Below are 15,475 nucleotides of genomic sequence, written 5' to 3'. Positions count from 1 at the left end.
GATGACCAAGCAATAAAAATGACTCTTGGAATAAACCTTTGCAAGCTCTGATGGACAAAAATGAAATTTTAATGCCATATTAGTAGATGAGTTGATATTGAGCCTCTTTAACTCTGTTACTAGCTAACTTGGAAGAAGAAAAGAAGCATCAGTCTCTCAACTTCATTAACTCATTTTGAAACAGTTAACTAGAGAATTTTGATGCAGGAATCATAATTTTTTTTAGGATTCCATGGTCATGATTCTAACATCAGGCACTATAATAAGATACTTATTTTCATTTGCTTTTGTTTGACTAGAATTAATAATCCTATTATAACTGGAAGCTCCATGGATCAATGTCTCAATAGATTAGGGCTCCATTGGTCTCACCAATGCTAAGTGACTCATTAACTCTCAAAGAACAAATGCTGTTTTTTGCCAAGATGCAGAATCATAAATTAACAGCTTGTAACAACTAACTATGGCTCTCTAATTGTTAGCACACTGGTGTCCAAACCCCCATATTGCTGTTTCCACTCCTGTCCTGAGAACTTCACTAATCACTTTTTGAAAAAAATATTTATTTTTTCCAATTATATAGAATTGATTTTCAGCATTCATTTTTGTAGTTTTCTCCCTCCCATCTCCCCCCCCCACCCAAGTTAGGATGGAAAGTAATTTGAAATAAGCTAAATATGTACAATCATGTTACCCACATTTTCATATTGGTCACACTATGGAAGAAGAATCTGAATACAAAAGGGAAAAAAAGCACAAGAAGGGAAAAACAAAAAACAATTTTAAAAATCACCAATTACATTTAAATGATGGATTTCCCATCAGGATTGTTTCTTGCTATAAGAAACTACCATTAGAGATAGTATGGACCATCTATACAGCTAAATCATGTGAAATTATGAATGTTCTTTCTAAAATATGGCTCCAAGAATTGAACATGATATACCAGATGTGATCTTACCAGGGCAGAGTACAAAAGCACCTTTATCTCCCTTGTGTTGAATGCCATGTCTCCTCTTAATGATGCCCACAACTACTCAGTTTTCTTGGCTGTGATATCTCATTGTTGATATATTTATTGAGCTTACAGCTAGGTAAAATATCCAATTATTTCTTTCCAAAGAAACAACCATCTAAGCATGCTTCTATTTCTTCTACTTCTGATTTGGACTTTTGGAACAAAGTTGCAAAATTACATTTATTTTTATTTATTTTCATTTTCATATATTCCATGAAATTTTTTAGTACGGAAGATTTCTAAGAATCACAACTTTTTCTTCCAACATGGTAGCAATTCTTTCCAATTTTGTAAATGGCAATTAACCAAACTGAGTGTGACTGTCAGATAAGGAGAATCCTTAGCTGTGATTTGTAGGCCCCTTTCAAATTTTAGGTGCAAACTCTGCTAATGAATTAGACCTTCACATGCTATAACAATGGTGGAACTACATTCAAAAAAAGGAAGGGATTATAGAGAAGCAGATGGAGGATGGGTAAAGAGCCATTGTCTCAGCAAATTGGGTTTTATAATTATAGTTGAGAAAACAGGGAACTGACAGAAATTGGGGGTTCAAGAGATCATTAGATCTCATAATGAATTATGTGAAAAGATTTTAATTAAAATACTCTGGGGTCAAATTCTGGGGGTCAAATCTCAGCAGCTGTTATCCTTTCTAACCTGGTGAGCTCAAGCCAGTCCCTCATCTCCTTCCAATCACACCTTGATAAGTAAAGAGCAATCTAGATCTCAGGAATCTATAATCAAAAAAAAAAAAAGATTCCTTTGGTACAGTCTCTGAAGCAGAGAAAACATACAAAGAAATATGTGAGGAATGAATGCCAGATAATTTTGGGGTAGAACTTCAAGAAATTCTTCATAAAATCCTAAATATAGATTCAAAAAGTTTTCTCTCTGCAGTATCTTCTTAATGAATAGACTTTCTCATTATCTAGTGAATTCCCCATCACTCTGAGTCTCCAACTTCAGACTGAATGACCACTTTTAGGAGGAGATTCATCTCCATTATGCAATTCTTTATATATTATTTGAGATTCCTTCTAATTCTAGGATATTAGCAGTTTTTGCTTATTGAAAATTAATGTTATTGTTCATTTCTTGATAAAAAATACCTGATCATAGTGATTCTTACAAATACCAATGAGGTGCAGTTTCCCAAGTTATTTAGTCATATCTTGTTGATCAAATTAGTACAATCAATAAAAGAATTAATTGTCTGTGATTTTAAATAAGGTTTGAAAAAGAAAATACAAATTGGATAACAATAATGATTATGTTTTTTAAAATTAGAATAAATTTTATTTTCAGAAAGATCCCTTTTCTTTTCCTACACTGTACCCTGAGAAAATAAGAAAAATAGAACTTCTATTGGAAACTTTTAGGAGTGAGCAAAACAAATTCCCTCATTGCTTATGTCCAAAAATCCCCAAAACAAACAAATCTCAATTTTCCCTATGAGTTCATCACCTCTTTATCAGGAGCTTAATAATAATGCTTGCTTTATTGAGAGAAAGAAAAGTGTTTTTGTTTGATTTAAGAAATTCATGTTAGAATCCTTTCCCAACCTTGATTTAATTTGACTTTAACTATGTTCCATCTTCCATGGAGAGTCACAATGGGGGAATCTAACTACAATTTAATTGTGGAATTGGTTTAAAATAGCTTAGGATATGTCTCCATTATCACTTGGTCAAGTTATTAGCACTGAGGACTTTAACAAGATGATAAGATCAGTATCTTGGGAGAAAGCATTCTGAGTTAGTCTCTCCTACATTGTATGAAATTGCAGTGGCTGCCTGCATACAGAAATTATGTTTTGGAGATGGACTTGAAAAAAATCCCTTTTCCCTGACCTGTCTTCTTCCAGTTGAGAAAATAAATATAGCAAAAGTGACCCTACTTAAAATTGTTAGCCAGCTGTTTGCACAGAGTGGATACAAAACATAGTGGCTGTATTTATGGTTCTGATGCAATTGTCAGTCTTTCTCTGCCTTTGGACATCAAAGCTTTTGCTGCAGTAATTAAATATTCAATGTTTTTCCTTTCTGTATATTAACATGAATGTTCCTCCCAGTGCTTATGTGAGTCTGTACCATATTTTACCAATTAAGCTGCCTGTCTTCTCATCCTCTTCCCTTTTCCATATGGACCCAAATCAACCTTTGTTCACCTATGGGTCATAACCCATAAACACCATAGCCCTGATGCATTGACACGTTCCTGTTATTAGATTTCCTCCTCTGAACTGATTCTCTCCTCTGAAGATTTGTAGCCCTGCTGTTCTTACTTTTCAAAGAGGCAGAAAGCAATCTTGGTGATTCCCACAAGGTTGCTGTGCAGATAGGAATGTCCTTAATAATGTCAAGTGATTTCTTTCTCTCCCCACTCCCCCCCTTCTTTTTATTTCAGGTTCAATGGATCCAAAGGACTTCCTGAGGGAGGCACAGATAATGAAGAACCTGAGACATCCCAAGCTTATCCAGCTTTATGCTGTTTGCACTTTAGAGGATCCAATTTATATTATTACAGAACTGATGAGACATGGAAGTCTGCAAGTCTATCTCCAAAGTAAGCTAAAGACTTTATAAAAACAAAAGGGAAAAAAAGGAACTTGTTTTAGGTAGTGCCATAAATGCCAATTTAGCAGGTCTTTTAAAACCCAGAGGATATTTACTATCTGCACATATGTGACAATGGATGTCTTAACATTGAATGGTTCAATTATTCTGTAAGATGATGGGTACTTTGTGCTCAAAGGGAGGAGAAAAAATATTCATATTGATAAAAAACCCAAATGGTTCACAATAGACACATCAGAGTACTTAAATGTAATGCAAAATTGAAGAACAGGAGCTCAGAGCCTTGAAATATTAACACTATTGCTAAATATTATAATCTATAAACTGATATTTGCTACTAATAGGAACTAAAGGGCATTGAAGAATTGAGTCATGAGTGAATAGGAGCCCAGTGCCATAATACATTTCATGTTCATGCTAAGTATTAGAATTCATATACTGATATTTACTAGATAAAATACCTAAGGGATATTAAATATTGGGTGATAGTAAGATGTAATTTCTTTTTTTGTTGTTGTTGATGCTTTGAATTATAGTTCACTATATTGAAAGTTTGTTGATTTTTTCTACTTCAGCTTTTGTCAAAAAATATCTGAAAGTTCAGAATTAAAAAACAGATACTGTGCCATTATTTGATTCCTAGCATCTGTACTCTATATTTTTTATATTAAAAAGGATTAAAGATATTGCTTAACTTTGGTACATATTACAAATGAATGATTTAATAAACTGAGTTATATAAAGTATATGAAAATAGCAATGCTTAGAGGTTATAATGGTCAAAGACTCATTGATAATATCACCATATTTCTGGAGAAAATAAATTTTTAATCATTATTTTCAAAATTTAACTCAGAACAATAAAGAAGGCAGGAAAGAAGAAAGAGAATATTTCAAAATTTAAAGCCATGATCTTCAAGAAGAAAGGACATTCCTCTGACATTCACATGATCTGGGGAAGCATTATGATTAAGCTACAAAATTAAAGGAGTAAAGCAGAGGTTGTGATGAGGTTAGCTCACCAGAGAGTAATATATGTCCCAAGAAATGTTGTTGACTTGATAACTATAAATATACAAAAAAACCATCTGGCCAACCTGCATGGAGTTTTCAAAACTGAATAGAATCAGACCCCAGTTACCTGCCAAGTGAAATGTACCATGGAGACAATGCCCCTAGCAAATGATAGTCATATTCCCAGAAATTTGAATATGGGGGAGGATCTAGATTAGGGCATAGAACAGAGATATCTAAGAATAAATAGAAGGTATATTGCTTTGGAATATTGGGTCATTCTAAGATGTTGACAAGTGTTCAATAAGCACCGACTTTCCTGGGAAAGAAAGTTCTATATATATAGTCCTTACCAAATCTCAGAGCAAGAAGGGTTCTCAGTGATTATCTTGGTGTCTGACCTGTCCTCTCAAAAATGAAATGGATTTTGGGGTGTAATTTATTCTGGGACTCTTAGAGTTTCTCCAAAATAGACTCAAAACATTAATATTAACCTCACAGACCTTTGGACATAAAAATCACTTGTTTTAAGAAGAGCCTCAAAAGAAGGCTCTAAACTGATGACTATTTGTGCTGACTTTGGGAGGAACTATTAGACTATTAGTATTCCCAACTGGATAATTAAGACTTAAGTTTGTCCAAGTGCATAGCCTTATCTGGAATTCACCTTTCAAGACAAGTCTTAAAGAGATACTGAACACAAACAATCTTCAAGGAAGGAATTTTAAATTCAACAAAGCTAGCTTAAAATGAATCTGCCACTTGATTGGATTGCCCACAAGAGAAAATATTATTAAACTGACACATTCTTGAGTAATGGAGCATAATTGAAAATATTTTCCGGCTGCAGATGTAAATTGTCACCAATTTATGGTTATTTATTTCAGTTTTGATATGTGGCTCTTGTAGTGGGAGCTTGTGCTTAGGTTTACTGGGCTATGGAAGTCTTTAGAAAAGAAAAATGTTTATTACTGAGTTTCCTGTAGGTATCATGGCTGTCAGTGAAATCTTTTCATATTCACCATTCCTTGAATTAACTTTTGTATTTGATAGGTAAGAGAGCCCATATGTTTTTTTTAAATCAAAATATCTTTGAAAAGTCCCTGAGCTTTGCTTAATATTTTAGGGATGAATTCTTACACAATAGGAGAAATTTCATTTAAAAACTTAATCTTTTAAATTTTTCATTTTAATCTAGGTAGCTTGTAGCAGATGCTAGACAAGACAGATAAAATCAGGAAGATTTAGGTTTCAAGGTCTGTTTCTGACACATGACTGGCTCCATGATTCTAGGCAAATCATTTATGCTTTTGATGACCAAGGTAATATTCCAAGATTATAAGGTAAAGATACAGTGCTGATTTGCATCAGTGGAGGGGTTTTTTGCTACTCTAATGCTATCACAAGTCCATCCCTCCTCTTCCCAAGCAATATCTCACTAATGTCCAATGTATTATCCTCTAAAACACAGAGAAGAAATATGAAAACTTAGTTTTGTTTTTTCTCCTTGATAAGTAATTTAGCAAAACTATTTTTAGAGAATAGCAGATATTTCTTTGTATAAAATAAATCACAACCCATATTCCCCAACAAGTCCATTCTCTTGTGAAATTCAGAGGCAGAGATGCTCAAGTTATCCTATTCTCAAGGAGGCATCTCTGAACAGAGACAGATAAGATTTCTTTTTTTTCTTTTTAAATCCATACTTTTTTTACTATTTGAAAATCTTGGAAGTTCTAAACATTGAGAGCAGCATTGTGCAGTAGAAGGAATTGCCAAAAGACCCAGCTTCAAGTCCCACCCTGAGCAAATAACTAAATCTCTCTTGGCCTAATTTTTCTCTTCTATAAAATGACAGAGTTGACTAAATGGTTTCTGAAGTGTCTTCTAGCTCAAAATCTGTAATTCTTTGATTCCACTGACCCATGAATTTCTGGGTCTCAAAAGTCACTTGTCACAGCATTCTTTTGAAGTTTTAAACCATTTTCTTCCAGAAGTCTTAATATGACTCCAACTTCCCCCTTGGTGATCTCTGCAGTCTAGGTTACCATTGGTGAAAGGGATTAGCAGATTACTTCCATATGAATTAACATAAGCATTATTTTCCTAACATTGATTCAAGACTAAGGAGACTTTTGCTTTTATTTCATTGATGAGTGAATTGGATCTCACAAAGTAAAAATGTGAATCAGAATAACACCATTCTGCCTTGGTGATGATGGATAGGCACCATGGTATTATTAGTTTAATTTTATCATATATATATACATATATATATATACATATATATATATATATATATGTATCAGAGGTGTCAAATACACAGCCTGACCTAAACTAAAATTAAAAAATAATTTAAAAGATAAATAAAATACATTAGAACAAAAATAATGTTACTATGTGGTTTTCTAAGTCAATATATAACCCACAAGGATCCTTGTAGATGGTTTAGTGGACTTCATTTCTATTTGAGTTCGACACTACTGCTAAGCTTTGTAATCACTCTTTAAATGTGCTAGTTTTCATTAATAAATGGAGTAATAATAATAGCTAATAATATAGTACTTTTGAGTTTAGAAAAGAATTATTCCCAATAATTGTGATCCTTATTCTTATTGTGCAAGGAAGATAACTAAGACTCAGAGAGGCCAATTAGTTTTCTTATGGTCACACAGCTGGTAAATGCTGGAGATGGCTCTTCTGAATCTCATTCCAGACTTCTTTAAACCTTATCATAGTGATGTGCTTAGAGGAGAATTGTAATAGAAATAATTTTAGTAATGGGTGCTCTATTTCCACTGTAGTTCTAGTCATCTACCTAGTATGGAATGGACCTGGTATTCTTGCAAGTTCTGGTAGATTCTATTAAACTAGAACATTTTTAAGTATAGGTCTATTGGAAGAGAACCAGCCTAGCTCAAAACAGACTCATATCCAGAAGTATGGCCACCATGAGATGATAATTTTGGTTCTAGTATAGAATCTGTACCCTAATGAGTAGATCTGAGAACCTGATTTATTCTCTCAACCATTCTTTGCCTCAGCTTACTTATTTGTAATTATATTATAATTATAATTACAAATAAGTGTGTGTAGGATGTGTGTGTAGGATGAAGGCAAAATAAATAGTAGGTAGTTGCCAAGGCATTAGCTAGTTCCAAAGGCACTAACATTTGGAAGGATCAGGAAGAGACTTCATGCTTTACATGAGTGGCAGGACTGGAGCTATGCCTAAAACATAGCTCTTCTGACTTGTAAGTCAGTGCTCTTCTCACTATATTGTAATCCTTATCATTCAATGAAGTAGCTTGGCCAGTCTCAGTATACTCATATCATTGTGAAACTCATGCTAATGAAAGAGTACATGTTGGATTTTGTTTATTTATGTCCCAAGGGATTGTAGGTTTTTAATCTAATAAAAGAAGTAGAGAAAAAAGAATATCCTCTAACTATTTGGGAGCTAATATTCCTATCTAATAAACTTTGATAACTAAAATACATCTCAGGGGATAAACAGCTTCATTTAACAAAGTCACTGAAAGTCATACACTATTCCTTATGCCTTTGGGCCAACTTGTCTTTGGTAAGGAAACTTATGTTCTGTCCTTAGGCACTACTAATGGGTAGCTGGAGGAACTGTGTTTGTGATTAGAGATGACACGTGCCAAAGGCATCTTTGGCCTTAAGGGAGTACACAACCTACTAAAAAGCATATCAAGCTTTAAAAAGAAGCATCTATATAGCCATTAGAAGCCCAAGACTACAAACAGAATAAATATATCCTTGAACCCTTAGGTTTTCCATGCAACAACTCAGACAGCTCTGTTATTTTTCATAGTTTCTAAGGAAGCTAATTTCTAAGGAAGTTAAAGAGGACTTCTTTGTAGCTCAAATGATGGGAAGGTCAATATCTGAACAACTACAGGCAATTACAGATAAGATTAAATCAGATCATACTTTAGATTCTATCCCCTCTAGCATGGAAAAGATTAAATTTATTCTCATTTCATTCAACAAACATTTATTTAGCACCTGTTACCTAAAAGACACAGTGCTAGGCACTAGGGATACAAAGAAGAAATAAGCTACAAGACACATTCTCCATCTTCAAGGAGCAATCTGGTAGGAAGGATAAAAACAGTATGCAAATAATTATAAGAAAATTGCAATATTTTATATGCCTAAGAGTCAAACTGAAATGTTTGAGAGATTTGAGAGAGGGATCACTTTTAGCGATCTCAGCACACCGTAGTGAATTCAACATATTCAAAACAGAGCTCATATCATGCCCTTTGAAATCTCCCTTTAACTGAACTTATTTTACTGAACTTATTTTTCTAGTCTCCAGGTCTGTGACCTCTATTATCTCTTTGCAATTTTGTCTTACTTCTCATATGCGATCATTTGCCAGATCTTGTCATTTATACAACTGTAATATTTTTATACATTTTCCCTTCTTTTTCCACACAACCATCACTCTAATTCAAACCCTTATTATTTCTTGCCTGGATCCTTACAACCTCCTCCTAACTGGTTCTTTACTTTGTCTCTTTCTACTCATCCATTAGATAAAGTGATGTTCCTTAAGTGCAGATCTACCATACTAATTTCTTACTCAGTAAACTCCATTGACTCCCTTCTTGCCACTGAGATAATATATAAACCATTTTTATTTAGACTTTATAGATCTTCACAACTTGATTCCAACATATCTTTTCAACCTTATTTTGTACTCTTCCCCTTTCCATTTTCTATAATCAAGTCAAACTGATTTCTATTTTCCCTTCCATGCTACTTCATCCTTTATTTCTATGCCTTTGCATTGGTCATCTCCTATATCTGGCATGTATTCCTTCTTCAAACTGTCTCATAAATCCATTACTTCCTTCAAAATTGAGCTCAAGTGATACCTACATAAAGCCTTTCCTGGTCTCCCTCCAACTACTGTTTTTCTCTAAACTAGCTTTATATAACTGCTTCTTGTTTATTCTATATTTACTTGAATATCTATTATTTCCTTTAATAAAATATAAATTCTTTGAGAGCAAGGATGGTTTTATTTATTTTTTATCTTTGTATCCTTAGCAACTATCACAGTGTCTGATATATGCATGCTTATTGATTGATTGATTCTAGGAAGATTAGTGAGAAGGTGGGACCTAGATTAACTCTTAAAGGATGAAAAGGAATGTGAGTCTGTTCATTAAAGAATAGGCATAAAGCATAGGTCATAGGGGAGAATATTGACTCCTTATTTGAGAAAAATGACAGCATTTATTTGATCTTAGTTTATACTTTCCAGAAGAAGAGATTGGAAGATGATGAGAGGAAGGAAAAGTGGAAAGGAGAAGAGTATGCATGAAACAGTTGGTGAGGAGATGAAATAAAGCATAGCTAAATTCTGAAATAGTGCTCCAGAAGAGGAGGTATAGTGAAGTTCTCAGACCCAAATTCCTGTAGCAAATGGTCTCTGGTGTGGCTAATTAGATTAGAGTTAGAATGATAATTTATTTAAAAATTGAAGTCTATAATTATGATGACAGTGAAAGGAAAAAGGATTAGAAGTCAGTAATGAAGGCAGGAGGAATGCATTATTAAGAATAGTAGATAACAAGGCATATAAGAATGAGAAGACAACTACTACTTGTTAAGGTATTTTTCTTATTATTTCTTGAGATTTCAGTTGCTGAACTGGGTTGTATTTACTAATTCATGAATTAATCCTATTAGAATTAATCTCCATTCATGAAACTGTAGGCATTCAAATAAACAGAAGTTACTGGAACCGTGTAATTTTTTGATACAGTATTATAACCTTTACACCCTTCTCTCTTGTATAGATGATGCTGGGTCCAAAATCCATCTACCTCAACAGCTGGACATGGCAGCCCAAGTTGCCTCAGGAATGGCTTATCTAGAATCCCAGAATTATATCCACAGAGATCTGGCTGCCAGAAATGTCCTTGTTGGTGAACACAATGTTTACAAAGTGGCAGACTTCGGACTTGCAAGAGTTTTTAAGGTAGATTTGTGTTTTTGATCTTTATATTGGTAATTTTATTTTGCTTTGGAATTTAAAGATTTAGCATGATTCCTTCAAAAATATTTCTCTAACTCTTGTTCCATGCACCATTTCATTAGGGACAAATAATTTTACAGAGCAACTATATCAGCCTTCTATGCCCAAGAAAACAAATGAACTCATCAAAATCATTTTTTTAAAAACGGTACTGCTTTTGTTGAGAGTATAATATCAGCTTCTTGAGTGAGTAAATTTATAAGAATGATAGTGTTTATATCCTTTTTTATACATTTTAATTCTCTAAAAGAATAGGTTGTGACCTTCCATACCATTAGTCACACTCAAACTGCAGTTTGAGAATGACAGGTTTATGAAATCATTCAAAAAAAGTTGGAAATTTTGAGAGCCAGATCTTATTTTGAGAATAAAATTTTAGAGGCCTCTAGATGGAGCAATGTCTTAGTGTCAATGAAGAATTAATATCAGGAGGATCTGAATTCAAATCCTGTCTTACGTATTTATCAATATAATCTTTGGCAAATCACTTAATCTTTCTTTGTTGAAGTTGACACATCTGCAAAAATAGAGATAATAATGTCATCTACCTCACAGGATTGCTGTGTTTGGAAAATGCTTTGCAAATCTTAGAGTTAGCTAAATGCTAGCTGTTGTTAGCTTTGCTTGTAGCATTTTTGTATTAAGTTAATCAGTCAATGTTGCTAGTCTGCATATTCACATAGCTGTGTAATAATATAATAATATGCTATGGTTCCTAGGGTTTTGTTTTGAGGGGCAGCTTTGGTTCGCACAATAAATCTGAGGAAAGGGACCCTTTAGATTAGGAAGATGGCTACTTAGTCAAAGAAAGGGCAGGATTTTTTTCTCATTTTCTTTTAGCCTTTATTAATGTGTACTCCAAGTTAAACTGGTAACAATGAGGTGTAGGGTAACTTGGGAGGCAGAAGGTGATATTTTGCTTCCCATTTGAGCTGAGGTTTAAAGGAGTAGGCTAGATGTACTCCTTTGAGAGGAAGGTGACTTTTCTTGGATGATCTTTATGCATGACTCTAATAGACTTTAGGGAATATGGAAGCATGACCTGACAGACCATAGGTAGTGAAGACACATATGGATCAATTTATGAAAATATATTGTGGACTAAATGAACTAGCAACTAAAGTAGGCCACTTTTCTGCTCTCTCAGTTTCCACCCACTTTTAGGTTGAATATTTTTTTCCCCAACAAAAATTTCTTTCTATTTTTTCCTTTGGTCTTTTCTTTTTTTCTTTCTTTTCCAGATAAGTAAATCTGTCATGGAGTCACATATATTCCCACATCATACATTCCCACATCATCTCTCATAGGATGGCAGAATGGTCAAGTTTTATTTTAAGTATGGAACATATAAAGAAAGGCAACAAAAAAAGGCTCTCAAGTGCTCACAAGGAGTTCAGTTAAAAAAAATTATTTGTTCTTCAGCTAGAAGACTTGGGTTCAATCCTGCCTCTGATGCTTTTACTATCAAGTGAGAGGCTGAGTCACTTAACTTCTAGGTTTTTAACTTTCCTGGTTTTCTGATTTTTAAAATTAGAGTCTTGGATTACCTAATCTTCATTTATCTCTAGACTCTGGACATCATGAGTATCTCTTCATGATTCTATATCATGTCTATCATTTCATATATATAATCTCTCTCCTAGTCTTGATTTTATAGAAAGGCATCCCCCTTTTTGTGACCTCATCACACAAATACACAAATTATGGAAACACAAGCATTTAAAACTATTTGAATATTGGACTAAATTTCTAACATTTTCAATTAGATATTTCGATATTTTTAGATACTCTCACCTAAACTAAAAATGCCAAAATATTTGAATACTATCACCTAAACTTAACTTCCCCTTCCCCATACATGGATATATACACAACACAAAGACAGTCAACTTGGACATACAAGGAAGAGATACATATATCATTGAATCTTTGGTTGAAAATTACAGGGTCAATTACTATCTCCAGCACTGACCTCTTCCTTTTATAAGGGCATGATATTTCTCTTTGAAGTGAGAGTGACCCCATCTTTGATCACTTTTATGCCTTTTTATTTAGCCTTCTTCTTTGGTCCTTTAGCTCTGATATATGATATGATGCTGTGTCTCAGCAGGACTGAAATAAGAAATGAGAGATGGTGTCATATTAGATAAGCCCATTTTTCCTTCCAGTGTAATTTTTTGTGCCTTCCAACATGTTTCCCCAGTCTAAAGGGTTGCAGTATGGGAAGCTCAGCTACAAGTAAAAAACTACTTTAATTCTCATGAATCTATCATGCTCTCTTTGTGTAAATTAATTATAACCACAATGAGAGGACACAGGCATTTATATCATTTGGAAACTGTTTCCTAGTCCTGGAAAGTGGTTAAGTGATAATTATCAAAGTCAATGGCCCTTCAATACCATCAGTAAATCAGAAAGCAGCAGACAGCTCTTGATGCCATTTGTTCTATTTATTGAAGACCAGATGTGAAGTCAGCATTGCCATGTAGCTCCCTGTATCAGCAGGATCCTTTTATGAGAGCCTTGCACTTAGTAGGTGCTCACTTGGCACTGGTTGAATGCATAATGACAACTCCTAATAGAATTTTATGTGCCAGATTTTGTATTTGCCACTATGACTCTCCAGCCAGCAAGAAATGTTCAGACTCCATTCTCAGTTCTGTAATGAGACAGTTTATAGAGGTACAAAGATGGTGGTGGTGGTGGGGGGAGGAAGAGGAATGTCTCAGTTTAGGTTGGTTCTAACAATGTTTTAACAGGTAGAAAATGAAGATGTCTATGAATCTAAACCAGAAATAAAGCTTCCAGTGAAATGGACAGCACCTGAAGCCATTCGATCCCATAAATTCAGCATAAAGTCTGATGTATGGTCATTTGGGATACTTCTTTATGAAATCATTACTTATGGCAAGATGCCTTATCCAGGTGAGTAGTTTATTCAAAAACTTGCCTTTCTGATGCAGATCACTTATTTAGATATAAATGAGATGCTTTGTAAAGTCTTAGAAGGGAAAGGTATGAGATTGATTATGTATATTACAATAGACATATGTACAAATACATATATGTTTAGTAGATAACATGAAATGTTGATAACTTGAATGCATAAGTTGATTTATAGTTTCTTTCAACTTTGCTAAGAAAATATATTTAAATAGCCAGTACCAAGGGCAGAGTTTGATTTAATATGATCTGGGAAGAAAATCAGGCGATACATATGTTCTCTGGGGAATGAATTTGTCCATAGTTCCAATTAAAAGTTGGTACTTGAACATTGATCTTCCTGACTCTAAGATCAAATCTCTGTTCATTGCCCCATGGAATAAAAGTATCCAAAATAATTTTTAAAATGTTTTTAACTGTTGGGATCATCTCCCTCCCTCCCCCTCCCTCCCTTCTCTCTCTCTCTCTCTCTCTCTCTCTCTCTCTCTCTCTCTCTCTCTCAGGCATGACAGGCATGCAGGTAATTCAGAAGCTGGATCAAAACTACAGACTTCCTCAACCAGATAATTGTCCATTGGAACTCTACAATATTATGTTGCAATGCTGGAATGTAGAACCCAAAGATCGGCCAACATTTGAATCACTTCACTGGAGTCTTGAAGATTATTATTATGAATCTGATTCTTCCTCTTACTTGGATACAAATAATTTCATTGGATGAGCCCAGAGATGGGGCAATGGAAGTTGAACAAAGAATAAGCAAATAGCATAATTGGTCCAGAACCACAACTCAACCACCAAATGCAAAATCAACTTACTTTTGAAATCTGGGAAAAGAGTTTCTATTTTGTGGTACTATGACTATGTGCTATAGAAATGATTATATTTGCATTTCCTTGCCTGGACAACACTGCAGGACAGTGAAAAAATAAAACTCCCATAATCTACTGACCTGTAAAGAGTAAATAAACTGAAACAAGTTTTCCCCCCTTCTCATTTTGAAGATATTTCTATTTATTGGTTGAAATAATGATCATAAGAATCAACAGATGATGGTCGATTTTTACTCTCTTAACTGTGGCAGCATTTTCCTATTTGCTGATTAATGTGGTTATTCATTATTCTTCTGATCACTGAATCTCATCTGGCTGTTATTATGAAGGAATATGATTGCTTTGCTGCACAGCAGGACCTGTGCTCTGAGATTTCCCCTCCCCTCTTCTCTTTTAAAATATCCTGTAACTACAATGATGGTAAAGTCATATTAAATGTCTTGATTGTACTGGGAGTAATTGCACTTTTTTTGTGCTCTGCAGAAAAATGAAGCAGCTGTTGAGGAAAAGAATTTAAATCTCTCTCATTTTGTAAAGAGAAATGGGGAGATTTTTATATACCTACAGTATGTGCCATATGAAAATAATCACCATTACTTTAAATTTCTTAATATGCAGAATCATGTTGCAAAGTTTATGAGTTATTCTACTCTGATATATATATGCATATATATATATATATATATATATATATATATATATATATATATATATATATACACAATAACCATAACTCAGGAGATTTGAGAAATAGGTATCAAACTAGTTAGGAAAAAAAGAGCAAGGCAAAGAATTCATACATCCCAGAGTTTCTGGGGACTTCTAAACTTTCATGAAAAAGATACTTTTTATATTTGAAGGAAAATATTTGACTCTAGTTTCTCCTTCTAACCTTTTGACTCTAAATTATGTTGTAACTTTGACCATCCTTTTCTGGTAAGAAAAAGTAGGCCTTTTCAATTGTTAGTCTGAATAATTGCTTTAAAATAGGGCACAATTGCAAATTGTT

General features: G+C 33.9%; 1 protein-coding gene across 1 annotated transcript in view; it reads left to right on the top strand.

The window, feature by feature from the left end:
• Nucleotides 1–15,110, top strand: part of FRK (fyn related Src family tyrosine kinase) — a 117,388-nt gene extending 102,278 nt beyond the window's left edge. The window contains exons 5-8 of the mRNA XM_074187403.1: nt 3,428–3,586; nt 10,452–10,633; nt 13,450–13,615; nt 14,137–15,110. Of these exons, the coding sequence (XP_074043504.1) occupies nt 3,428–3,586; nt 10,452–10,633; nt 13,450–13,615; nt 14,137–14,354 (725 nt within the window). The 3' untranslated portion in view covers nt 14,355–15,110. The remainder of the gene's footprint in view (nt 1–3,427; nt 3,587–10,451; nt 10,634–13,449; nt 13,616–14,136) is intronic.
• Nucleotides 15,111–15,475: the final 365 nt, after the last annotated feature.

This window comes from Macrotis lagotis, chromosome 5 (assembly GCF_037893015.1).
Source record: "Macrotis lagotis isolate mMagLag1 chromosome 5, bilby.v1.9.chrom.fasta, whole genome shotgun sequence".
NCBI lineage: Eukaryota > Metazoa > Chordata > Mammalia > Peramelemorphia > Peramelidae > Macrotis > Macrotis lagotis.
This window is presented reverse-complemented; position numbering and strand designations above follow the sequence as displayed.